General features: G+C 47.5%; 1 protein-coding gene across 1 annotated transcript; it reads left to right on the forward strand.

Annotated features, from left to right (window-relative positions):
* Window positions 1-497: 497 nt before the first annotated feature.
* LOC146351940 (uncharacterized) lies at window positions 498-22510 on the forward strand. Its single transcript, XM_084829638.1, has 4 exons — window positions 498-533; window positions 1808-1827; window positions 17863-18943; window positions 19373-22510. Exons 1-3 carry the CDS (start codon window positions 498-500, stop codon window positions 18926-18928), a joined length of 1122 nt encoding a protein of 373 aa, XP_084685764.1. The 3' UTR covers window positions 18929-18943; window positions 19373-22510.
* The last annotated feature ends 5462 nt before the right edge of the window (window positions 22511-27972 follow it).

A 27972-nucleotide genomic window follows, 5' to 3' on the forward strand; every position in this document is an offset into this window, starting at 1 on the left:
GAGGAACTCCAGGGGGGCGTTGTCAGTGGGCCCCTCCTGGGCTGTGGGCCCTTGGCAGGTGCCGACCATGCTTACCCCTGCTTGGAACTTCCAGGTTCAGAGGCAGTTTACCACTGATTACCACTTGCTAGGAAGCAACAGTGGGAGGCAACCAAACAGGATGCCGGGCTAGATGGTGCCTTGCTCTGATGCGGCAGTGCTCTTCCTATATTCTCCTGTTCACTCTGGCCTATTGGTGTGCAAGCAATGCCACATGGCCAGTTTCACTGCAATTCTCCCCTTTGAGTCAGCCGTCCCTAAACCTGAGTCTCTCCAGATGTTTGGGCCCATACCTCCCTTCATACCTGACCATTGGCCATGCTGGTTGGGGCTGGTGGGAGTTGTAGTCCAAAATCTGGAGGACCTAGGTTGGAGAACCTGGGTTGGGTGGCGGCAGTTGGGCTGAAGTCCCCACTTGCAATCTCTCAGGCCATCAGTTCAAGACCCACTGTGGTCTCATGTCCGGAGATGCTGTCACTGGCAGTACCTGGAGGGTACTGCATGAGCTCCTTTTCATCTGCTTCCCCCACACCCCTCCATGCACACACTGCTCACAGCCATAGGCTCTCTGTGTGTCCTCTTCACCATCCTCTGTTTGACAGTGTCCTCTGGTTGAAAGGCTGTCCAGTCAACAGTGTGTTTAAAGACAAAGAACCATAGGAAAGGAGGGAGAGCAGAGCAGAGCAGTATGCCAATATCATACTGCCCCTATACAAATCTATGGTGCGACCACACTTGGAATACTGTGTACAGTGCTGGCCACCACACCTAAAAAAAAAAGTGGCTGGAAAAAGTGCAGAAAAAGGCAACTAAAATGATCAAGGGGCTGGAGCATCCCCCCTGTGAGAGAAGGTTACAACAGCTCGGATTGTTTGGCTTAGAAAAGAGGAGGGTAAGGGGAGACATGATAGAGCTGTACAAAATGATGCATGGTGTGGAGAATGTAGATAGGGAGACATTTTTCTCCCTCTCTCAAAGTACTAGAACCCGGGGCCATCCCATGAAGCTGATTGGTGGGAGATTCAGGACAGATAAAAGGAAGGACTCCTTCACACAGCGCATAGTTAAACTATGGAATTTGCTACCACAGGATGTAGTGAAGGCCACCCATTTGGATGGCTTTAAAAGGGGGCTGGACAAATTCCTGGAGGAGAAGGCTATCAGTGGCTACTAGTCCTGATGGCTATGTGCTACCTGCAGTACCAGAGGCAGTATGCCTATGTACACCAGTTGCTGGAGAACATGGGCGGGAGGGTGCTGTTGCGCTCATGTCCTACTTGTCGGTTCCTGGTCGACAGCTGGTCAGCCACTGCGTGAGCAGAATGCTGGACTAGATGGACCCTTGGTCTGATCCAGCAGGGCTCTTCTCATGTTCTTATGGTCAGAGGCCTTGAAGTTGCCCATCAGCAGTTAGCCCCTCGACAACACCTGACTGAGCAGGCACAAAAGTTGCCTGGCCACAGTCTCCCCCACTATGTTGAAACGTCTAGCATTCCTATTTAAAATTATTGTCATTGTTTCTACAATTGCATCTGTACATATACATTAGCATATGCAAATGTTATGCAAATCTATGTCCTCTTTTTTGTGATGCATGTCCTCTTTTTTTGGTTCTGCCTAAGTGGCCACCCTAATAGAGATTCTAGTTTGAGATCATGCCTTCAGAAACAGGATTTGGGGGAGTTATTCTAGAATCCAGAATCCGCCCCCCCATCAAATCCTGTTTCTGTACTTCTCCTGATCTGCTGACTTCCTGCTTCCTCCTTAGGCCTTCCACAGTGCAGACAGGTGAGCTAGGCAGTGGTGGGAGTGAGGGTTACGGGCTGGTGAAACTGTGTAGTGGTGGTGGGGAAACAGAGCAATTCCTGGTGAGGGAGGTGGCGAAAATGGAGCAATTCCAGGTGGGGAGGGGGCAAAAATGGAGCAATTCTAGGCAGGGGAGAGGGTGAAAATGGAGAGAATCCAGGGGGGGGGAGAAGAGAGAGAATCCCTCCCCCTAAAGTAATATGTGCTCATGGGACTGGAAAGGTTGCCTACCCCTGTTCTAGATTAATTAATCTGGAATAAAGTACAACCAATAAACTATAGCTGCTTAGCTATCAGTGCCTTACTGAAGGATTGGGGAAAGCAGAATTTTTGTGAATTGCCAAGAGAGCTTCAGCTATTGGGTGGTAAAGAAATTAAATAAATAAATAAATAAATAAGCAGAATCCAGCCCCACAAACAGGGCCACAGTGCTGCTACTAGGCTCTCTTCACACCTGAGGTTTTTTAGCAGGATCATTCTTCTTTAATCACTGGTTTTCATGGGAGCTTTAAACGCTGCTGCTGCTCTCCTGCTGCTATCTCACTACTCTGAGAACGAGGAAAACCCACATTTGCAATGAATCATAGAATAGTAGGGTTGGAAGGAGCCTACAAGGCCGAGTCCAACGCCCTGCTCAATGCAGGAATCCAAGTCAGAGCATCCCTGACAGATGGCTGTCCAGCCCCGTCTTGAATGCCTCCAGTGTGGGAGAGCCCACCATCTTCCAAGGTCATTGTTTCCATTTTCGTATTGCTCTTACAGTCAGGAAGTTTTTCCTGATGTTCAGCCGGAATCTGGCTTCCTGTCACTTGAGCCCATTCTTCCGTGTCCTGCACTCTGGGATGATCGAGAAGAGATCCTGGCCTTCCTCTCTGGGACAACCTCTCAAGTACTTGAAGAGTGCTATCATATCTCCCCTCAGTCTTCTCTTCTCAAGGCTAAACATGCCCAGTTCCTTCAGTCTCTCCTTATAGGGCTTTGTTTCCAGTCCCCTGATCATCTTGTTGCCCTCCTCTGAACCCTCTCCAGTTTGTCTGCATTGTTCTTAAAGTGTAGTGCCCAGAACTGGACACAGTACTCCAGATGAGGCCTAACCAGTGCCTCATCTGTAGTACCATTTTCTACAGATGAAAAAAAATGTACCATTTTCTGTGCTTGCGATTGAAATCATAATTTCCCCTTTGTGTATTTCCACTTTAGCACTTTGTCCCGCTTTGTGTGAGCGTGTGCTAGGGAGTGTTGCTGGGCAGTGTCCAATAATATTGTAATGACAACGAATTGGTGGGAAGGGGGGGCAGGTTACTGACCGCGCTTCCAGTGACAGTTTCTGCCTCTCTCCCATTCCACTATGGGCTCTGAGATCCCCTTGAACAAAGCAATGCTTACTTCTGAGTAAACTCACTGGCTGTAAGGCTTTCCTTTCCCAGGAGTAAATGCCATTGAAATCTGTGTGGCTTGCTTCTGTGTAGGCATGCATAGGAGTGCATTGTAAGTCTACTTAGAGTAGCAGTCTTAAGGTCTCCCATGCCCTTCAATGCATTTACTTGGAACCTTCCCCTTTGCTGACTGCTTCTTCTCCCTTTTGCTCACGAGACTGATGGGCTTCCCCCCCACCCCCGGGTGGATGGGGTGGATGGGGAAGTCTCTCTCAGCCACGCAGGAGAAAGGCTTGACAGGATTTCAGTGGGTATTAAAAGTGCCTTTTCTCCCTTGAATAAATTCATCATGCAGAGCTTGGAATGGTCATATTTAATAGTTTCTTTTTGGGGGGTGGAGTGGTTTTAGATAAGGCAATAATGATGAAGTGATTTTCCATGTAATCCCTCCCACCTAGCCAGCCACTATCTGTTCTCCTAGCCCACCTTGCAGGATCATTGTGAAGCCAATAATGGGGAAGAGCAACAACGGGGGGGGGGGGGGGAGCAAGCTGGGTCTAATGAAGAAAGTGTCCCCTGTGAAGTGGTCGCCTGGGGTGGAGCCGTTAGGGGTGACTTGGTGCATTGACTGTATACAAGTCCATTTGTAGATTTCTTACTTCTGCAGTTGGGAACCTGAAAATCGGTATACACTTCAAACTCAGTAGTGCAAGCAATGTACTGCATTTAATTCCATCACAGGCTGACATATTTAGCGGAGAAGGACTAGCAGCACCAGCAGCCTGGGGGCAAGCCACCGAGAATACTCTCTCTCCCTTGCCACAAACTCGGAGGAAGGAGGGGGGCAGGGGACCAGCTCCCTTAGCCCCCTATCCAGGCCACTAGAAGTTCTTCTGACTTCCCTCCTGCTGTGGAGGGGTGGAGGGATGGGGCAGAGCCATCAACCATGATACAGGATCCAATGATCAGGGGAGGGGAGGGGTATGGAGCCAGCAACCCCCTTCTGTCCTGATTGTTCCATGCAGCTAGGCCCAGCCATTAAAAGATATAATGCGGAGGGATGCGCTATGAGAGGTGCCTGTATACAAGGCCAGTGTAAATCTTGGAAAGGATGTGGAATCAAAAGGACCAGTTTGTAGTGGGATAAAATGCCAGGTGTGAAGAGAGCCCTAATCTACGGGCAAAGGCCCTCTGGACTCCTTGGCTTATAAAAGAAGGATGGAGCTGTCTGAGTGGGAAATTCATGCCACAAATTGGGTCCCTCCAGCGAACTGAGTCAATATAATTAATAATTATAATTTATCACTTCTTAAAATTCTGCTCCTCCTCTGGAGAGTTTAAAGGGGATGGAATAGCAGACGTAGGGTTATTTCATTTTATGCTTACTTAAAGGCCTGGATTCAAATCACCCCGTCAGCCATAAAGCTCCTTGGGTGGTCTGGGGCAAGTCAGTCTATCTAAGTCTAAGCTAGCTTTTAGGATTATGACAAGGGAAAATATTGGATAAACCACATGTATGTTATCCTGAATTCCAAAACTGAAGGAAGAATGGAATACAAATGTGATAGTTAGAGAAACAAACAAGTCTCCCCCCATCTGCTTTCATTTTCATCCAATCTGCAATATGCCATCAGTGTTTGTCCTGTCTGTTGTGTTCTTAACTTCTTGCTAGTTTTATTGAGGAACACTTAATTAAACCACAGATAAAATTATTCTCAATACCCTCAAGGCTCTGTTTAAAGGGAAGGAATCAATTAAATTCAAAGCAAAGGTTAAAAGGAAACGGAATGGTAACCATGGTAGTGTTTTAGTTATTTTTTTTTTAATTGAACGAGTGGCAAAGGAAAGAAAATCACTTTGAACATATTTTAAAAACCTTTTTGACTATAACTGTAAAGAGAATATATTTAGGGTGCAATGCTATGCATATTTAGACAGAAAAAAAGACCTAGAGTTCCCAGCATTCCCCAGCCAGCAGTGCTGGCTGGGGAATGCTGGGAGTTGTGAGATTTTTTTCTGCTTAAACATGCATAGGATTGTACCCTTAAACATTAAATAGAAGAGGGGGAGCAACTGCCTTTGAGAATCATCCAACCAGGAAAGTCTAAAGATGAAGGAATTCTAAAAGAAGAAGAAAAGGCAGGGCACCAGAAAGGAAAACAAATATCTCAGGAACCTTTTAAAAGAGAAAGCTAGACAATTACTACCTCCTAAAGATCTTAAGACCTCTGAATTGGTGACCTCCTGCTGGGAATAAATGATATCACCAGCCCATAAACAAAAGTCAGAATGACCCAGCCCAGCCCAAGCACCACTATCATTAAGTGCTAAGCATTATTATGATGTTGTTCATTCCTATTATTCTTTATTGTCTGCTGCTGTGCTTGCACATTCTGCAGTTTGAGTTTCTCAAGATCCCAGGACTATGGGAAGGATTCTTACGGGGGTGTCTCCAAAATAAATTGTGGAGGTACTCAGCCCTCCTGAATAATAAGAAGAGCCCTGCTGGATCAGACCAAGAGTCCATCTAGTCCAGCATTCCGTTCACACGGTGGACAACCAGCTGTTGACCAGGAACCCATAAGCAGAACATGAGTGCAAGAGCACCCTCCTGCCCATGTTCCCCAGCAACTGGTGTACATAAGCTTACTACGTCTGGTACTGCAGGTAGCGCATAGCCATCGAGACTAGTAGCCGTTGATAGCCTTCTCCTCCAGGAATTTATCTAAACCTCTTTTAAAGCCATTCAAATTGGTGGCCATCACTACATCTTGAGGTAGTGAATTCCATAGTTTAACAATGCGCTGTGTGAAGGAGTACTGTTTTTAATCTGTCCTGAATCTCCCTCCAATCACTTTCATGGGATGACCCCATTGGGTTCTAGTATCATGAGTGAGGGAGAAAAATGTCACCCTATCCACATTCTCCCCACCATGCATAATTCTGTACACCTCTATCATGTCTCCTCTTACCCTCCTTTTTTCAAGCTAAACAAGCCCAGCTGTTGTAACCTTCCCTCATAGGGGGAGATGCTCTAGCCCCTTGATTGTTTTAGTTGGCCTTTTCTGCAGTTGTCTCTAATGGCCTAGTTGGCCCTTGGATGTTCCACTTTTTGTGGAGAGTCTTTTTGGTTTAGCCTGTTTGGGAGAGTATGAACTTCAATACGCTTTGAATGTTCATTTTCCCATTCTGATGGACATGCCTGTTCCATCCAAAGGCTATGGCAGTTTGCACCAGATCCTGTGCTTCTACATAGGTATCGCAAAGATGTATGATAGGAGAAGGGGAGGATGTTGGGCATTGGGTTAAACTGTTCCAAATCATACTTAAAGGGAGCTGCTCTTTCCCATAGAAGATAATGGAATTGATTGGACTCATAGGCACCTTGCATTTTATATCATATACACAAGTTCTCAAGGTGATCCAGCCAGAGAGATCATCTATGTGCCAGAAGCAGGTTGTAGATGTGCTTAGAAGTGTTTGCATCCTCGCCTGCATCACAATGCTGACTTGAGTTCCATTAAACTGGTTGGATCCAGGCCCCATCTGCATGGCACCGCTTTCACCCCCCACCCCGTTGCAACTGTGCAGCAATGCAGCTTCGAACTAGCATCCCTTGCAATACACTCGTGATTTACTGCGGGCTTCCCTAACAGACTCGCAGTGCCCTTTTTCTGCCGTTATACTTAAATGCACAGCTGTGCAGCCCCATGGGGGTGCAACATGTCAGTGGCTTTTTTGTATTTTAGGGGTTCTGTTGTGTCTTTCCCTCCCTCGTTAGTTAAAAATTGGTTGTTCCGTGCCCCTTCATTTCCATGCCATCTGTTTATCAGTTCCCTAGTCTGAGACTCTCACAATGGTTCGCACTCACAGGCGTGAGCGGTACATGCCTACCCATCACTCCAAAATGGTGGCTGGAGCGAGGTTGGTCCTCCCCCAAGACCCTCTGGCCCTTGGGCACTGAGTCCAAAACAACCTTTGTGAAGATACGAAGCTGCAAAAATGTGCGACAGTGTGATTAAAAAACTGAAAACGCCTCTCTGTGCCTCTGTAACTGCGCAGCTGCAAAGGGATGGGGGGAGTAAAGGGGCGTCACAGAGCAACGCAAGCAGTACACATGCCTACACTGCGCCCACCGCAAAATGCGAAGTCAGTTCAGGGAAGGGACAGACGGCCCACAGCAAACACCCCAAATCGCAGTAAAACGCCACTTTGGAAATCTGCAGTTTGGATGGCTGTGAAGTAGCAACTGTGTCATCTATCCCAGCCACCCTGGAGTAAAAGGCTCATGTAGATGCGGCCCCAGGGTCACCAGTTCTTATGCGTGGTAGATCAGCCTTCCCCAACCCGGTATCCTCCAGATGGCCGACATCTACAACATATCTTCCACCCCACCCCCAGCTGTAGCAAGTGGAACCCTACCTGGACAACTCAGCAGAGCTTCCCTAACCCAGCAGTGCAGAACCATTTGGGGCCTGAGGGTCAGATGCAAGCCTCAGCACAGCAGTGCCTTGGCGGCCACATTCCAGAGGTGGGCAGGGCCTAAGGTGAAGTGGCCATGGCTACAGTCAAAGTGGGCCACTCCATTCTGCATCTGGAATGTAAGCGACTGGAAACTTTCTTCCCGCATAGGGGTTGCAGACCAGCACATCTGGAGGACACTGCCTTGGGGGAGGCTGGCCTAGTATATCCTTCTCACAACATCTGTGGGGGGAGCCATCATCACATGTAATCTGGCTGTAAGAGGAATCTTGAGGCAGGGCTGGCTCTTTGCCCCCCTAGGCAGGGCGAGATATCTTGCAGCTGCAGAGGATCCTGGGAGGCAGACTCTGAATTTCTGCAAGCCATCAGACAGGCCATAAGCAGCACACGAACTGAGGCCTAAAAACTGCCTCTGGCATGGCTGGCTCCCTTTGATTGTGCCACCCTAGGACCAATACCTGGACAACTGAACAGAGCTTCCCTGACTGTACAACGAAGAAGGACTTGCCATTAGAAGGAGTAGGGTTATATATTTGTTACGTTTATATCCCACCTTTTCCTCCAAGGACCCCAAGACAGCATACATGATCCTCCCCCTCTTCAGTTTATCCTCACAACAACCCTGTGAAGTAGGTTAGGCTGAGAGTCCGTGACTGGCCCGAAGTCACCGAGTGAACTTCATGGCTGAGTGGGGACTAGAACCCTAGTCCAACCCTCTAACCACTACACCACACTGGCTTGAGCTCTTTAATGGAATGTGACCATTTTGGAGACAAAATAGCTCCATGGCATTTTCAGAGGGCTAATAATATTTTCTGATGCCAGTTGGCTGTTGCAGTGCAAGTTACACCTTTTAGAAATAATTTTAGATATAACGTGTGTGTGTGTGTGTGCGTTCCAAAGGCATTCTGTTTTTGCGAAGTCTTCTCTACTGGATTCTAAAACACCTGGCTTGTAAAAGGCAGAATTCCGCAAAGGTATGCTTTAAGAACTCAAATTAAAGTAAGATTTCACTAAGGACTCTTTAAGGACTCCAATGAACTCATGAAGAAGTATGGTTGTAGACAAGAACAGCTTGCCACCCATGCACAAGCAGACAACTCCCTTCTCTGACCTCTCTGTCTGCCTTAAAAAGAAACCTGGACAGCGCCTTTAAAGAACCAAACCTGGGAATTAAAATTCATAACCTAGTTGGATACAAAAAACAATGGCCCCACTTATTCAGGTCCAGTCAGGCCTGAATATTCAGGGTTGTACCATTTACATAATGGGTGATAAAACTGTTTGGATCCTTACAATTAAATGACCTTTCTTTGTGAAACCTAGTATGAGGTAATTTCATGGAACATGGTATAGTGTTTGCTTCATGGAGCAACTGCATTTTCTATATAGCTTGTGTTTAAAGTTTAAAGCACTAAGGAATGAGTTTGGGTGTTTTAAATGCTTAAAAACGCTTCCTTGACTTTCCCCACCCTTAACCTGAAAGGAAGCAGAATTTGTTCCCAGAAGTGTTTTCTTTACTAACTGCCACTTGAGATGTTAAAGGATAACAAAGCCATGTTTTCAACCATGTGGAGAAGTGCAAGGGAACTATGGCTGATCACAGTTCCCTGGTGCTTGCACACCTCTCATGGCTTTGGTTGAAAACATGCATTTCTTGCACATCCGTGCTATGTATCCACGTATACCACTCTGGGATCCCTTGCAGATGAAGGTGCGGTTTAGAATTCAAAATAAATAAATAAAACCATGTTTTACAGTATACATATAAGCCAGTGATGGGCGGAAGCTATCTTGGGATCTACTGCTTGATCTTTGGGTGATTTGCAGTAGCTTGGCAAGGGTTCACAGTTGTTCAACAGTATCAACAACGAAATGGCGTCTTCCACCTAAATTGGGCTGCTGAAATGAAGAAAGTTTAGAGTAGCCAGGAGTGGGCTTTTGTATGAAAGGGCTGTGAGCCCAGTTCACTTCTGGTACTAAAAACAAATTCCTGCGCTCAGACTATGCTCAGAGGCACCCTGTTCTTTAATTCAAAGTGTACGTCTTTTGCACTTGGCTCTGCTTGGGGGATTTCAGGGTTCTAGTAAAAAACAAAGGAGATCCGACAAGACAGAAATCTGCTTAATCCTGATATAAAATATTTTGGGTGTACACCTTAAAAATGTGTCTTGTGATGTGGCCCTAACCAATGGGGTAGTTTGGGGAGAAGTAAAATGCCCCAGTATTAAATTAAGGGGAGGTTATTTTCTCCCTTCAGAAATAATGGGCAGGTTAGCACATTTATCCATAACGGTCAGTTCTAGATGTCTTCCTAGACAACCTCTTGCCTTGTGTGTAGACACCAGGATGTTCGCTGTTTGGACCAATAGGAGGGGATGGTGAGAGAGGGAATTATGGGAGTTAATTCAACACATCTGGAGGGTACCACATCTGTCCAACTCATCTGTCCAACCTGGGACCGTCTGTATGCAAAGCAGGTGCTCTACCACTGAGTTACAGCCGCTTTGTTTCTCAGTTCTGCCCACTAAAAAACATTGCTTCTGCTGACCTCCTCCTCCGCCCCTATAATTCTGTTCTCTCATTTGCAAACATTTCCCTAAAAATCTTAAACTGGAACCATAGCCCATCCATGCCCTGGCAGGACAAATCTAAAGGAGCCATCAAATCCAACTGAAATCATGGAGAAAACTATGCCTCTGTCATCCTTGTCTTCCAAACGGCCCAGTTCGCTTCAGTTAATGGGCAGTACAGAAATGTAATAAATAAATCAATACATTAAAATCCTGTTAAAGAAATCTATCTCAGTCAGTTCACCATATGAGCTTTAGAGAGCAATTTTAGACAGCGTTCCGACTTTGGAAAGGGGAGTCGGAGATCTAACCCCCCTCCCACCCCCTCGCAGCCAGTGCAGAAAGGACTGCTCTGGCTGCCCTCCGAGGTCAGAAAAGCACCCAAGGAGGAGGAGGAAAGGGGGCGCTCCATTGGGCGGGGACGGAAGGAGACCAGAGATGCCAGCATACGAGTTATTCTGAGCCTCCTCCAGCCTCCTTCCCTCCCCCTCTGAAGCGTCACTAGACAGGCTAAAAAGCCCATCTAGCAAAATCTGCAGAGCAGGAGGACGGAGGGGCGGGGTGAAGATCACCTCCATCACTCCTGCCCTGCGTTGGATGATCGGACACCTCCAAGTTTGAGGGCTTCCAGTCATCGAGGGCACAGTCAATAGGACAGTGCGCTTAGTTAATTAATCAGTTGATGAGATTTGCATACATTCACATGTGATTTTTTAAAAAAAGTTCTAAAGGGGGGAAGCCCAAACTTCCTTCGTTTTTCAAGGCTGCATGCCTGTAACAAGAAGAAACATCTCAGAAGAGGCACTCCTTGTTCTCTCTCACACAACGTGCTACTCTTAAGGCAGCACTTGCCATCTGCAGGTCATTATATGCAGCGGGGTAGTGCTCAGTTTTGCAGTGCAGGCACTCATCAAGACAGTCCCAAGGAGAGTCCAACCATTCAAGCAGCTGTGTTGACTCATATCAGCAAACCAATTCTAGCAGTTTTCCTCTCCACCAGGAGCAGGTCTTTTGTAAAGCTAATGGGGCACAATCCTATGCATGTTTGGACAGAAAAAAGTCCTGCAGCTCCCAGCATTCCCTAGCTGGCATGGCATGCTGGGGCATGCTGGGAGTTGTCGGCTTTCTGACTAAACATGCCTAGGATTGCACCCTTAATTGCCTATTCCAGACCAAACCACCCCAAAATACTCTGCATTACAACAGGGAACAATATATTGTTGATGGGAAAATCCATTTCCCCCAGCTCCTGTGTGGATTGCCCAGGGCCTAAGAGGGAACAGGGAATTTCGCAGCGATCATGGAAGATGACGTCAGCATCCTTGCTAATAATAAAGTGCCGGTACTGAGTCCCTGTAAGGCCTGGCTCCAGTACCCTACTGTTTACAAGCAATGAGCTGGGGGAGCACCCTTTTAGTTGATCAGAACCAGGATTTAAAAACGAACAAAAGCAAAGCAAATTAAGCAACTAAATGTTGCAGCCATGGAAATCTCTTTTGATCTCAAAAACCCAACACAATAATCTGCCAAGTCAAGCCATGCCAGAATACAGAAACGTATTGCTTAAAGTGTTATAGCACAATCCACCAAGAGATTCTTCTGCATGAGATGCACAAGTAGTGCACAAGTGGATCTTGCACAGGAGATCTTCCCAGTGGATTGTGACAGAGCTGTGTTGGACTCGCAGTATAAGAAACGGAGTCAACGGAGAAAATTTATTTTGGACCAACTTGTGTTTAAAATACTGAAAGCAAGCTTTTGAGTCACGCAGAATTCTTCCACAGAATATCCAGCTGAAGCAATGTCCTGCATGGCTCAAACACTTGCATTCAAATTTTCAACTCTAGTTAGTGCACGTAATGGTCTTGTTCCACTTGACCTGTGCCTCTATTCCTTTTCAGTTTCTCTCTCTCATCACCTATGCTTGATGTAAAACCTGTAATTTGAAAACTTACCAAAGAAAATATATTGCTTTAAAACAACAAATGTTGGTTCCATAAAGTATGCTTTTTAACCTATTGTATGCCCCTCATTTCTGTGGAACCAAGAATGCAACAATACGTTGATTTTGTTTATTCTCAGCTACATATGCTAGAAAATCAAGGTGGAATTTTTGTTTAAGCGATGGCTATTTTAAGATTTAAAAAAGAAAACCAGGAAGGGGAAAAAAATATTTTAAAAACTGTCAGCAACTAGTTGAAAAAAAGAAGCCGCTTCGGGCCTTAATAAGTATGTTTGCAAATCCTTTTGACTTGGAGTCTAGACTAGGCTGGTAGAACGCCCATGTTGGAGCCTTGGAAACTGTTAAGAACAGTGGTGTTTTCCATACATCAAGCCTATTTTAAGCATAAGTGCTAGCTGTGAACACAAAAAACCCTGCTGGCAACTTCCCACAAGGATTTTGCTGAGCTTAGGCTTGAGTTGATGGCTGCGATAAATGCCCAAGCGACACCACTGCTCTGGAGCATCCTTGCAGTGGCACACTGCACATGGGAAGTATTCAGGTCCATGCACGTGCCATGCTCCAAACTCACCTCGCAAGCCCCTTGCATAGCCCGCCTCATGCTAGTGTAGCATAGCGGCTGAGCTAGGGTGGCCGTGTATCCTCTTTTACAGAGGACCATCCTCTTTTTGAAGGCGTCCCATTTCAGCCTTCCCCAACCTGGTGGCCCCGAGATGTGTTGGACCGCAACTGCCTTGTTGCCTGGGAATGATGGGAGTTGCAGCCCAACACATCTGGAAGGCACCAGGTTGGGGAAGGCTGCTTTATTCGAAGGGCTCTCCTGTCCAATCCCAGTTTAAGCAGGTAAAGAACCACAGATCACCTGGTCATAGTCTTTCACACCAAGATGACATGTATTGCATTTCTATTTAAATTATAATACTTATTTCTAAATGTGCATCTATACATTAGCACAAGCAGATTTTATGCAAATGTATGCCCTCTTTTTTGGTGATGCATGTCCTCTGTTTTGGTAGTTCATAAGGGGCCACCCTGCTGAGCTACAGACCAGGAAATCCCCTAATCAGCTTTTCGCCCTTGCTATGAATTCATTAGGTTCCTTCTGCAGGCCACTCAGCTCCAGCACAGCACCACCCACTTATCTGCAATATAGGGGGAAGTAATACTGACCTTCAGTGCCGGCTCGAGTTTTTGGAGGGCTCTTGGGCAAGCCACCCTCCCCTCCGCAAGTCTCCCTTCTCACTGCCATTGTCACCAGCTGCTATTGCTCCTCATCTTCTTTTCTCATCGTTGCATGACAGGCAGGGAGCCAGGGAGAAGGAGTGTTTATGGCTCCTCCTTCTCACCACCACTGTTGCCTGGGCCTGAGCCAGAGGCAGGTGAAGAAGGAGGTTGCAATGGTGAAGGAGCAACGCCAGGGGGCTCTTGTCAGTGGGCCCCTGCTTAGCAGGTGCCCTGCCATGCCTACCCTTGACGCTGGCCCTGCTGACTTTCCTTACAGGCTCGTTGTAAGGACTGCAACATGATAAAGCACATGAAGTAGGAGAAAGCCCTACAGTATAGTAATGCGAAGACCTGGGTTCAAATCCCCATTCAGCCGTGAAGCTCACTGGGTGAGTTTGGTCCTACACACTCTCTCTCTCTCTCTCTGCCTAACCAACCTCACAGGGTGGTTGTGAGAATAAAAAGGGCTGAAGAACCAGGTACGCTGCCTTGAGCTCCTTGAAGGAAAAGCAGGATATTAATGTAACAAACAAATCTTAATTCTAACGAGAACTCTGCACCTGCAGAAATAAGGCATCGTAATAATCTGGAAACTGAGTTGCAGTGTCAGGTGGGTGGGAGTGTACTAGGGCCGTGAAGTAAGTGGAAGTGAACGGATACCACCACTGGCCCCCTCACCAGCCTGAGATGCCCTTGCCTGGGCATCCGATTCAGACCTTGCAACCTGCGGCTGAATCTTAACTATAAACACATGGGGGTGACGCCCATAGAAAGCAGCAACCACAAGGAACCCCAACTGCTAACTCCCTCTCTTCTGGGGAGAAAAATGTGGGTTGGGCATAGGGTATGAAAGTGTGTGCCTCAGCAGGGGCTATAGCTCAGGGGTACAGCCCCTGGTTTGCATGCAGAAAGTCCCCCGTTTCTCCAGCTAAGAATCTGGTAGAAGGTGGTGGGAAAGACTTAAGAGCTGCTGTTAGCCAATAGGGCTAGAAGGACAAACCGGCTGATTTGAGAATCAGAATGTCTATGCATCTGATGCTATCACAGCAAAGAGGTTGTACAGACTTTTTTTTTAGTAGTCTGTTGGATACTAGGGCATTCTGTGGCGGCACCTGGATTTTGGAATGCCCTTCTTTGGGAGATTTTCCAGGTTCCATCTCTGCTGGCATTTAGATGGACAGTCAGTGGGTTCTATCCAATGGGTTGTATCCCATGCTAGTCTTAACTTACATCCCATTTCTTTTAATAGGTCTGCTCTAAGTAGGTCTGGGGCCGCGGTGGCTTAGTGGTTAAGACGCTGAACTGCAGACTGGAAGGTCGGCAGGTCAGCAGCTCGAGACCCGAGTGCTGCGTAACAGAGTGAGCTCCCGTCTTCAGTCCCAGCTTCTGCCAACCTAGCAGTTTGAAAGCAAGAAATTGCAAGTAGATAAATAGGTACCGCCTCGGCGGGAAAGGTAGCAGCGTTCCGTGCACCTCGGTGTTCAGTCATGCCGGCCACATGACCACGGAAGCGTCTTCGGACAGCGCTGGCTCTTCGGCTTAGAAACGGGGATGAGCACCACACCCTAGAATCGGACACGACTGGTTGGGAAACCTTTACCTTTAAGTAGGTCTAACATTGGATACAGCCCAGTACTTTTTGTTTTGTCTTGTCTCAGCACTTCTGATGATTGCTGCACTAAGCAAGTGCTGCTATCTGCATTTATTGTCATGTTGTTTGCTGTGACTTTTAAGTTTACGTCTTTGGCTGTCTAGACTGCAGTGTAAGCCACTTTTGATATAACATGTAGAAAAGGAGGATAAAACTCAAGCACAATGTTTTTAATGAAGATGGTTCTCGCATTCAGCTGTGCGTTGAGTGATGGACTCGATGGTCTTATAGGCTCCTTCCAACCCTACTATTCTGTGATCAAGTGAGGCACACATGGTTGTATACTTTGCCTTGTATTTTTGGGCAAAGGGTTCCTCCCAGGTACGAAAACCTTGCTCCACATATGAACATCTTCAGAATTAATACAGCAAAAGTACGACTATCACCTGAGTTGATCAGCGCAAGAGTGTGTTTAATTGGATTAATCTGAATAAATGTGTGTATTACTATAATAATAGTTTTTTTAAAAAAATATTGCTTTAACTGGAATGCCTTTTTAGTCAATTAAGAGGGCTTTAATTGATTAATCTGATTAATCAATTTAATGGTGCAGTTGTCAGAAGACATAAGAACATAAGAAGAGCCCTGCTGGATCAGATCAAGGGTCCATCTAGTCCAGCATTCTGATCACATGATGGCCAACCAGCTGCCCATCGGAAATCTACAAGCAGGACATGAGGGCAACAGCACCCTCCTGCCCATGATCCCCAGCAACTGGTGTAGATAGGCTCACTGCCTCTGGTAGTGGAGGTAGCACATAACCATCATGACTAGTATCCATCGATAGCCTTGTCCTCGTAGGGAGCCATTGAACATGGAATTGCTCTGCATCCGCTGCAGCCTGGACTAATTCTAGCATTGGAGTTAGATTCTTCTCAATGGAAAAGAGAGATCAGCAAACATTGGTCCAGAAACAGACCCCCCCCCCCTTAAAGTCTGGTCAGTTTAGAATAGAAACTAGAGGAGGTATATTTCTAAAAACATGGACTGACTAGTAGTGGTATTTATATCTGTATATTTACTGGATAAGACGTTCCCATTCCCAGGCTGATGTGTGGGTGTATATGACTGAATCCTTCTTGGCTCCTGCATACCTTCCTGTACACCTCTTTACTGAAGTATGTGATTCAGAAGAACACAGTTGTATGCTGTGAATGAATGGATGTGTGACCCATGATTGAACAGCTTTGTATTTATCCCACAAGTGATGTGTGTGTGTTCCTTAGAGCTAGTACACTCAGCGTTGTGGCCAAGAGACTGAGCTGTGGGCCACAAACTTTCCTGGTTCAAATCCTGCCTCTATCTAGGTAGCTTAAGGCAAGCAACTCTTAGCCCCACACCCCCTACCATCAATATGGGGACAACAATAACACCCTGCCTTACACAGTTTTTGTAAGGAGTACAAAAGATAACATGTGAAGTGCTCTGAACATTTCGGGAATTATTTCACCAGCAGAGATTATTTGGTGGGTGTCCCTACCGGTATCCATTGTCTTTTATTTTTGCAATTCCGTAACTACCCTCTTTCTGGGTAAACACATCTGCGCTTGCCTTCTACAGACAGAAGGGCTCTCCTCACAGAAGATGCCTCCACCAAATTTTTAGGGGACCCTGTCCTACAGCACAGCTCATCCCATTCAGCAGGATCTCCCAACCCTCTCTGTGGTATTTTCAGGGGGCTAGAGGAGCTGCTTGGGACAGGATGGGGTAGAGAAGTCCACTTCAGCCGTCCCAGTTGTCCATGCCCAAGTCTGGATCAAGCCCCATATGTGTGGGTATGCACATCAGTGCATTTCCATTCCCTAAAGGCTATGCATGTGTGCACAAATGTGCTGTGTGTGTGAAGTTACCTCCTTGGTTGTTTACGCAGGTTTACAGTGACTGAAGGGTTGTCAATCCCTTGGTGATGAGGATTGACTTTTCTCTGCAATGTGTGTGATGCCTCCCTGATTGGAGGAGATAAGAATGTATTTATGTTGTAGGTATATACTTGGCATACATACATTTGTTGTTGTTGTTCAGTCGTTCAGTTGTGTCCGACTCTTCGTGACCCCATGTCTGTGTATGTCCAGATTCACTCTGGCTGGGTGAGGTGTTCTCACTGAAAGACTGTGATGTGTGTATTGCCCAATTTTCTTATTTTGGTTGTACATTTATACTGTGTTCCCTGACTGGGTGGGCATTAGCGCTGATTTGCCCTTTTGACTGAAAAGACGTATCTGCAGTTGGCTGGCATTTGCCTTGAATGTGTGAGAGACAGCGTTCAATGCCACCAATATACTGATGACGCTAGACAGTTATCTCTGCTTTTCATCCAATCCAGGTTCTGCATTGCTTATTCTGTGTCTGGCCACGGCTTGGACTTCAGCAGTTACCCAGACACATTTTTCAGAAATTCTTTCTCTAGTGAAACAGCTGCATTCTTTTTCTTGCCTCAGATGCGAACCTGGTGATCCCAATTCATGCTGTTGACACTTGGCTACCATAATGCACTCTAGAGGGATCTGCCCTTTATGACTAGTCTGAAACTTCAGCTAGTACAGAACACATCATGCGCATGCAGCAGCATTCACCGCATGTGTAGGCATTGGACTGAGAAGTCTTTATCAGCTGCATCTCCTACGTCAGAGTGCATTGGCCCAGACTCTTTGCTGTAACGCAGCAGCCCCCAACCTGGTGCCCCTCCAGACGTGTTGGGTTCCAATTCCCGACACTCCCCATTCAATTGAATGGGTCTACTCTAAGTAGGGCTAACAGTGGAGGGACGCGCCAAGCTTTTGGGGCGGAGAGCGCGACCTTCCCCCCGACTGCGTTTTGGGGCCGCACCAGCGGTTCGGCACCGCGAGCGGCGGCGGCGGCTCCGCACCGGCCCCCCGCTCGTCCCCCGGAAACGTCCCAAGAAAATCTTCCCAGCCAAACCGCCTCCGCCGAGCGCGGCGCCCGCGTCTGCCGGCTGGGCCCCCGCCAGGCCTGCGGCTCGGCCGGCTCACGGGTGCGCCCTCGCGCTCCCCGCCTGCTGCGCGGCCTCGCCTCGGGCGGGCGCTCCGGCGGGCGCGCACTCGGTGACCCGGCTCGGCAATTGCCAGGCTGGAGCCAGGGCGCAGGGGAGGGACTTCCCCGGCCGGGCGGGGCCGGGCCGGCCTCGGGCGGCCAGCGGCGCAGCCAAGGCAGGCAGGCGGGCAGGCGGGGACCCGCGGAGAGGCTCCAGGCTCGCCGCCCTCGCCCTGCCCTGCCCTGCCCTTTGCTCCGCTGCCTCCCCGCCCCGCGTTGCTCCAGCGCCGGCGGCCCCTGCGATGATGACTCAGGCGGCGGCTGTGCAGTGCCAGCCCGGCAGCCGCCGCCGCCCGGCGACGAATGGCTCAGCGCGGGGGCGGGCGCGCCGGCCAGCCGCGGCCGAGCCAGGCCAAGGGCGCACGGCCGCGCGCGGGAACGCTGCGCGCCGGGGCGGGCGGCGTGGGCAGGCGCCGCCCGGCCCCTCGCCGCCGCGATGGTTCGCAGCTGGCTGCGCCTGGCGCCGCGGCGGGCCCTCCAGCCCAGCGGGCGGCGGCGGCAGGTAGCGGGTCAGCGGGAGGGGAGCCGGGCCCCTTCCTGGGCGGGCGGCGGGCTTGCCTGCCGCGCGGGTCCGTCGAGCTGCCGGAGGGGGCGGGCGGAGACAGAGAACGACTGGCGCGACGCGAGAGCCGGTGTGCCGCCCTCCGTCTTGCGGGATCGGCTTTGGTTTTCCCTAGAAACCCCACCCACCCTTCAGTTCGGGCGTAGAGTTAAAGAATTCCGAGCCCAAGAAGTCCCAGAACTAAATAGAACTCGCGCCTAGGGATGCATGGAATTGGTAAAGTCCATTCTGCCTGTGTTTCGCCGTGCTTTTTGTTCTGTCTTCCCCTCTTGACAGAATTGGATTTTTTCCAATTTCCCGAATTTGCGCAAATTGGCACTTGCAAAAATGTACAACTCCCCCCCCCCCCGTTCATTCCCTGCCAAAATGCACATTTTCATGCCTTCCCTTCTGGAGAAAGTGCACATCTTCAGCTGGTATTCTTTTATGTATTTTACACACAAAAAATTGTGTAAAATTCCAGAAACAAACAAACCTGGTTCATGGAATCTGTGTGACTCAGGAAAAGCCACTCCGCTGCGGAAACCACAGATCAGATTCATAGAAATCTGAACTCATTTGATGCTGTTGCGGATTTCTCTGACATCCCTACTTGCATCCTTCCACACACACAAATCCACTTTTGCATTTTTTTTGTTTCCACAGCTTCATTTGGGGCAGGGGGAGACATCGTGTTGCTGCAGCTGTTAAAGAATTGGGAGCCAGAATCCTTGCTGATGCACTGCAAACCAACCAGGGATCTAACTTTTGATCCAGATCTACCTTCTGCCCACGCCTGGTGTAGTGCTTAGGGTGTCAACACTGGAGACTCAAGCCCTGCTGGCGGGGGGAATGATGGGAATTGCAGTCCGACACATCTGGAAGGTGCCGAGTTGGGCATGGCTGTTTTAAGGACATTGACAAACTGGAGTGTGTCCACAGGAAGAGGTCCAGGATGGCAAGGGGTCTGGAAACCCAAGTCCTATCTGTGACAAACTGTTGAAAGAGCTGGGTATCTTTAGCCTGGAGAAGAGAGGATTAAGGGGAGACTTGATAGCGGTCTTCAGATCTCTGAAAGGCTGCCACGCAGATAAAGGAGCAGACTTGTTCCTAGTTGCTGCAGAAGGCAGGACTAGACCTAATGATTGGAAGTGGCAGGGGACCAGGAGCTGGGTGCCCGTCTCTGTCCCAGATGCTGTAGTTGCATGCTGCATTGAAGACTCTGCATTGGGCAGGGGGAGGGCTAGATGGCCTCCAAGCCACCTTCCAAACCAATTCTATGATTCTGTGTAGAGGTGAAAGGGTGTTAAGAGAGAACTAATCTACGGGTAAGAGTCCAGGTATGGATCCTCTTAAGTCATATGATCTCACCTTGGAACCCTGGCTCTATATTCCTGTGTTGGGATTATTCAATGGATGGGGAAATTGCAGTGGAAGGGCCCAGAGACATCTTTATTTTTTTTATCATGGGTCTCCAAGGCCTGAGCCACAGTTCTAAAAACAGAGTCTGAAACTAACCCTGTCTCAAGCCTTGAAAACAAGAACTTTCCTCTTCTGCATTTTTTTTACAATGAATCACCATACTTAAGGGCCAAAGAAAGGGATAATATTGAGCTTGGATATGGCAGTTTCAAGTTCCTTCTCAGAGCCACTTAAACATTATGAATTTTCAAAACCAAAAGAAGCAGCGTGAAAACTTTCTTTAAATGGTCATGTGTGCACATGCCGTGAAATAAACATACTTGACCATCCCATGTGACTGTGGCCACAGTGTACGTGCATTTGGTCAGATGCATGTGCATTTTGTTGAATGGTCAGAGAGAAAATGGGTTCTGTGTTTTGGAAGTAAAAACCAGTTTCGGATATCAGTGACTGGCTGGCAGCTGTGATGGCATGATTCCACCCTTCCCCAGAGCAGTTCTGCAACTGTAAAAAGATAATAATTGAGATTTACAAAATAAATAAAGCATTGCATTAATGTACAGGTGCAGCTTTTACAAATAAAAAGTGGACATGGGCTACAGCACTAGGACAGGGGCAACTGGATGATAAAGTCAGCATTTGTCATGGAGGCTGGCATGTCTCTCAATTCTGGTAGGAAAACAGGACAAGCTGAGCTTAGCCTGCTGGGGAAAAGGTCAGGCCAACTCCTATTTTTGGTTCAACTGCACAGTATCCAAAGCGATCGGGGTTATTGGGGTGGGGGGGCACTGTTAGATCTGGCCCTTCCTTTGGAAGCCCAAGTGGCTTCAGTGACACAAAGTGCCTTTCACCAACAAGGCAAATGTGCCAGTTACGGCCTTTCCTAGATACAGATAGCCTTGCCGTAGCGATGTATGCTCTACTAGCTTCCTGATTAGATTACTGTAATACATTTGTGGGGCTGCCCTTGAAGACCGTTCAGAAATGACTGGACCAGAAACAGCTGCTAGGCTGTTTCCAGACCATCTTCAAGGGCAAGCCCACAGACAGCATATTGCAGTAACAATGGAGCTGCTGTATGGAACACAACTTGCTGGTTCTTAACACAGCTGCCCTGGCTCCTGGTCCATTTCAGGGCTCAATACAAGTACTGGTTTTTACTCTTAAAACCCTATGCCAGCCTTCCCCCAATTAGGCTCTTTCCATTAGCATTGGACTACAGCTCTCATATTTCCCTAGGTTAGTGGGAGTTGTAATCCAACACATCCAGTTGGAGACGGCTGCCCAATAAGTCTTGGGACCACAGGGCTCCTTTTATGGCTGCCACTTTCCATGCGAACCTGCCCAGTTGCTAAGTTCTTCCACTGAGGCCTTTCCTTGGGTCCCTCCGCTTCTTGAAATGAGGCGCATGATGACTGACTCTTCAGGGCCTGTTGAGTTCTGCTGCCCTGAGTGTGGAATGCTCTCCCCAGGGAACCTTCCCCAGAACAACAATAATAATAAGAGCAGACCAGAATAGGACCAAAATAAAACCAGCAGCAAAAAATGAAACCATCTTGCCACATAAAACCCAATTAAAACCAGCAGAAGAAAATACTAAAAGCAATCCTTAAAATGACTTGGAGAATAAACAGGTCTTCACCTGGTGTTGGAAAGACCATAACGTAAGCACAAGGCAGGCCTCTCTGGGGTGAGTGACAAGTGGGGGCCACCATTGAAAAGGCCCTCTCTCTTGGAGCAATTTGCCTCTCCTCATTTGGTTTAGAGGGCCTTGCCAGTGCTATCTGGCTTTGGTGTTTTCTCTTGCTACAGTTTTGTTCCATTTTATATTGTTTTTATGCAGATCTGTGATTGTATTGTTCTTACTCTAAACGGTGAGCTGCCTTGGTGAGCACATATGTGTCGAAGGGGCAGGATATAAATTAATAAAATAAAACACATCTCAAGCCTGACATAGCAACAGAAGGAGGAATAAACAACTGCTTTTCTGATGGTTCCATTAATGAAGAAATGACCTGTGCTCAGTTAAAATGCAGACTCCTGACTGGTGCACAACCCCTGAATCAGAGGCAGCCCTGGCTCAGCTTTCTTGCGCCATGTCTGTCTCGTATCGCCATCTCAGTTTCAGTTCCTGATTAGTAAAATGAGAACCAAAAAATAAATAAATTGATCATCATTTTGACCTACCTATATTATAGGGATGTTGTAAGTGCTGTCTGCAGTAAAGTAAGAGTGGGGAAGTGCTTTGCATTTTTAATGGTGTTATGTAAATGCTAAGAATTTGTATGATGCACCGGGATTAGTCAGGTAAGGGCAGGGCAGGGCAGGGCAAAGCTGTGCATTCTCTTTGCTTAAACAAAATAAAAGATATGTACCCCTCGGATACATGACAAATATGTGTTATTTCTATATCTAATTGAGTTGGGAGAATTTGGGAAGAACTGTGGTCACTTAGGACACAGTCCTATCTATGTCTTATGGTTGTGGTTGTTTGCTTGAGATGGCTCGTTTAAAGTTGTTTTAGATATATGCTCTCTTGTGTATATTGTCTGTTCTTGTGTTTTTTATGCAAATAGCTTTTGATCTCTGTATACTATATTTTTTAATGTTTTTAATTTTTGTAAAGCACCCAGAGAGCTTTGGCTATTGGGCAGTATAGAAATGTAATAAATAAATAATAATAAAATGTTAGTCCTACAACTCCCAGCATTCCCCAGCCAGCAAAATTGGCTGGGGAATGCTGGCAGTTGTAGGACTTCTTTCTGTCTTAACATGCATAGGATTGCATCCTTAGAGAAAAGACCTTTTTGTCCTGGGGGCTGCAAGACCAGGGACAGAGGGGTAGAAAGCTTACTACCTGGACCACTGGAAGCCCATCCAAAGATCCCTTTTTTCTGAGCTCCATCAAACACACTGCATAAATATAATCTCACTTTTTTTCTCCTGCAGACATGAGGGCTAGAAACTTGTTTAAAAGGAGAAGAAGAAGCTGAGATCCTGAGAAATATTTATTCTTTGTACATCACACTCCTGTGTGCCTGTAAGAAAAATGTCTATATTAATGACCGTCTGTAAGCCACTAAAGAGCCAGTGATACTGTGCAGTGGAAAGAGTGTTGGTCTTGGGCCAGGAAGACCTAAATGCAGAATCCCATATCAGTAAAGCTGCATAGGTGGCCTTTGGCAAGTCACTAGCTCACAGCTTGCCTTACTCTAACCCAGGGGTGCAGAATGTCAGGCCCAAGGGCTAGATCCAGCCTGCCAGGGGTCCCAAGCTGGTGCTCTGGCCTCCCCAGACAGCTCCACCCCCTTTCCCTCAACTATTGATCATTTGGTGGTTTTGTACAGTTTTTCTGCACTCTACAAAGTTGAAATGCCTCTCCTAAGGTTTAGTTTTTGGCAGTAAGAGCTTTAAGCTAATATAGACTGGTATTTTTGGTCCCACCCCTTTTCCCTTCAGCCCACCCACCATTGGAATGTGGCTCCTGAGAGGAGCTCCAGAATGGAATTTGGCCCTTGGGCAAAAGAGGTTCAAACAGTGGAGCCTGGTGGCTCCAATGTCAGTTGGGGTGGTTAATCCGTTCTGAGTTTCTGTCAGAAGCACCTTGGATAGCTCCTTTAGAGTTCTAACTGAAACCTAGAGCGGATTCACTGCCCCACTGACACTGGAGCCACCAGCCCCCACTGGGTTCAACACCCGGATCTAAACTTACAGGGTTGTAGCGCAGATAAGTGTGTGTCTGTGGGGCGGGGGCGGGGGGTGAGGGAAAGGCAGGATAAAAATGCAATGAGTAGGTTTGTGATGAACTTGAGCACACTCCAGGAGAGAGCGGAGGACAGGAAGGCCTGGTGTGCTCTGGTCCATGGGGTCATGAAGAGTCGGACACGACTGAACAACAACAACAAGGTTTGTGAAGTTGCAGCCCTCTGACTATCTGCAAGCCAAGATTCTGAGCAGCTCTTTGGTAAAGAAAAAGTCACACCGCTGCATATTGGGCTTCTTTGCAGGCTTCCTGGTATGCATATGTGGATGGTGAACTGGTTGAACACTAGAAGAATGAAGACTTAAGGCTGTAGTAATCCTCAGAGATCTTCTCCATCAGGAACAACGACAACCCCAACACCCCACGGCAGATTCTGCACATCCCTAACATCTGGAGAGGCCAGTTAATGAACAAAAGCTCAGGTGTCTATTGGATATTTTCTGGCTGTGCAAACATATATTGCATGCTTTCTCCCCCCCCCCCCCCGCCCATCTTCTAAAATATGTCAGAATAAATGTGTTCATGTTTAAGGTGCCACAGGACTCTTCATTGTTTTTGCTGCAATAGACTAATGCGGCTTCCCTCTGGAAACTTCTAAACATCTGGGCTCTCCACCTTGGGGCATGGTTGCTTCTGCATAAAAATAGCAGGCAATGTATGTCTAAGCACATGAAAAAATGTTAATGCTTGAACAAGAAGAAAGGATGAGTGTGAAGATAATATCGCATAGAGGTATGACGCTCTAGTGAGTAACTGGAGAGATTGACTGCATCAGCCTTTCCCATATGTCTCCACAAGGGAAAGTTGAAGGTTTGTGGGGAGGGCTTGGAATATCCGGAGTGGGGGAGGTCCCCACATGTGCCTCCAGGAGAACAGTCCCACATGCGTGTCTATACCACAATGAAATACAGAGCTTATGGGAGCAGGAGCTGGTAGAAATTAATATGTCTGGCAAGACCCAGAACTCCTCTTGATTTCCATGGGCTTGTGCTTTATTGATGTGCTCCATTGATGTCATTGTGCTCCACTGATGCCCTATGTCAGGAGAGGAAGACTTGGGGAGAGTTTTTTCCCATTTCAGGCACCAAAATATCCTGGGCTGTCCCTGTCAACCTTACAACCCTTTTGGTAACTTAAACTATGTACGGTGCAATCCTATGCATGTTTAGACAGAGAAAAGGCCTACAACTTCCAGCGCTCCTTTGGCTGGGGAGTGCTGGGAGTTGTAGGCCTTTTCTCTGTCTAAACATGCATAGGATTGCACCCTTAGCTAGCTTTCTCCAACCTGGTGCCGTCTAGATGTGTTGGACTGCAACTCCCATCATCTCCAGCCAGCACAGCCCATGGTGGGAGTTGTAGTCCAACACTTCTGGCTGGTGCCATGCTGGAGAAGGCTACATTAAGGGAGCACCCCAAAATCAGAAGCATTTCGAAGTAGTAAATAGTAAACCATCCCACTGTTACCTAAACGGGACATAGGCTGGAATGGCAAGAGAGAGCACCTTCTGATCCAAGGATTTTAATGGCCAAATGCTCTGTGCCTCTAGAAACAACAAATGGTCTTGTTGCACCTTAAAGCCTGCTTGCCTTCTTCAGATGCATCTGCTCGTACACCTTAGTGAACGTGCTGGCCTCTGAGGTGCCGCAAGACCCTTCGCTCGTTTTGCTGCAGCCGCTCTTCTAGAATGAAGAGGTGCCTTTTACAGCTGCAGTGAGAGGCAGAAATGCAACAGGTGCACCTTATCCCTGCCATTCCATCCTTGAATAGACATCTCTCATCCAATCCTGCATGTTCTGCATCAATTACACTGCAAAGCCCATCCAAAGAAAGAAGAAAGAAAGAGAAAGAAAGAAAGAAAAAGAAAAAGTTACGACCCTATCGAAGGGCCAGTCAAAAGTGTCATCCTGAGAATGTGGGCTGAAGTGAGCTGCGCAGATTTCACAACCCGTGTTAGTTTCAGCCAGGCAAAGCATGATGAAGCAAGTGCACAGAACCGCTTTGTACTGTGCCAGAGTCTGTATGGATTTGTTTGATCCACATTCTCCGTTTGCCAGAGTGAATGTAGTGTGGGTGCTGCAGAGGCTGGTGGTAAAGCCCAGACACTTATGGCAACAGATGCTGTCAAGGGGCTGCCTCTGAAGACATTTCAAAAACTTCTATTGGGCCCAAGTGTGGCTGCTAGAGCATGCAGGCACATAACTCAGATTCTGTGTCATCATGTCCACTGTCTACTAGGGTGGCCAGGTGTTCTACTCTATAGAGGATGGTCCTCCAATTGAAGGAGTCCTCTATCTGATGAGCTGCCCAGTCCAAATCCGGTTTAAAGTTGAAGAACTCTAAGAAGGGAAAACGGAGGGGCCTTGAAGGTGCCCCTCAACAGCTGGCACCTGGACAGCAGACTGAACAGGTACACAGGCCACCTGGTCATAGTCTTCCCCACTAGGATGAAATGTACTGTATTTCTCTGTTTAAATTTTAGCTATTATTGCTAAATTTGCATTTCCACATACAAAATAGCATATGCAAAATTATGCAAATTGGTGCCCTCTTTTATCCTCTTTTTTGATGATGAATTTCCTTTTCTGGGGTGATGCATAAGTGGCCATCCAACTGTCTATGAAGTTGTTTTCAGGTTCAATTTGAAGTGCTGGTTTTGACCTTGCAAGCAAGCCCTAAACAGCCTGGGCCCAAAGCAACTCAAGAATCATGGCCAAGAATCAACTCAAGAATCAACTGCCAAGATCATACTGCCCTTATACAAATCTATGGTGCAACCACACTTGGAATACTGTGTACAGTTCTGGTCACCCCACCCAGAAAAGGATACTGCAGAGCTGGAAAAAGTGCAGAAAAGGGCAACTAAAATGGTAAAGGGGATGGAGAAACTCCCCATATGAGGGAAGGTTACAACAGCTGGGATTGTTTAGCTTGGAAAAACAGTGAGAAAGGGGAGACGTAACAGAGGTATACAAAATTATGCATGGTGTGGAGAATGTGGATAGGAAGGAGATATTTTTCTCCCTCTCTCAAAATTCTAGAACCTGGGGTCATTCACACAGCGCATAGTTACACTATGGAACTCACTACCACAGGATGTAGTGACAGCCCCAATTTGGATAGCTTTAAAACGGGGTTGGACAAATTCCTGGAGAAAAGGCTATCACTGGCTGAGTCTTGATTAAAGGCAGCCGCCACCATGATCACATCAGCGCTGAAGGAGTTGCACTGGTTACCAGTTGTTTTCCAGGCCAAATTCAAGATGTTTGTTTTGACTTTTAAAACCCTATACAGTTCTGGCCCAGCCTATCTCAACGAGCGCCTCCAGCAACACCAGACAGGCCGCTCAACAAGATCAGCCTCGGATGGCCTTCTCTCTGTCCTATCAGCCAAGACAGCTAGGCTGCTGAGGATGAGGGAGAGGACATTCTCTGTGGTGGCCCCCACTCTGTGGAACTCCCTCCCTAGGGAACTCTGCTATGCCTCCTCTTTAATGAGCTTCTGCCACACATTAAAAACATGGTTGTTCAGGCAGGCATTTGGGGTGGGCTAGGGTATCTTTAGAAATACAATGTTTTAATGTGGAATTTTATTGTTTTAAACTGTTGTATTATTGTACATTGCCCAGAGTGGCCGGGTGACTGGCCAGATGGGCTATTAAGATATTTAATTAATTAATGATAAATAAATAAATAAATAAATAAATAAATAAATTGATGGCCATGTGCTACCTCCAGTACCAAAGGCAGTGAGCCTATGTACACCAGCTGTTGGGGAACATGGGTGGGAGGATGCAAGTGCACTCGTGTCCTGCTTGTGGGTTCCTGGTCAACAGCTGGTTGGCCACTGTGTGAACAGAATGCCAGACTAGATGGACCCTTGGTCTGATCCAGCAGGGCTCTTATGTTCTTATGGCTTCCCATATGAACTTGCCCAAACACTGTGGCCCTGCTCCATCAGAAGTAGGGCAGAGGGGGAGCAAGAGACAGGATTGGGTGATGAGAATTTCGGGTACTCTCCCGAGGAAAGACACCCCTACCCCTGCCCTATCACTGCATGCTTTTTGGCAGAAGCTAAGATGTT

The sequence above is a fragment of the Heloderma suspectum genome, chromosome 2, assembly GCF_057233095.1.
Source record: "Heloderma suspectum isolate Gila_16-S chromosome 2, 16-S_ref, whole genome shotgun sequence".
NCBI classification, from domain to species: Eukaryota; Metazoa; Chordata; class Lepidosauria; order Squamata; family Helodermatidae; genus Heloderma; species Heloderma suspectum.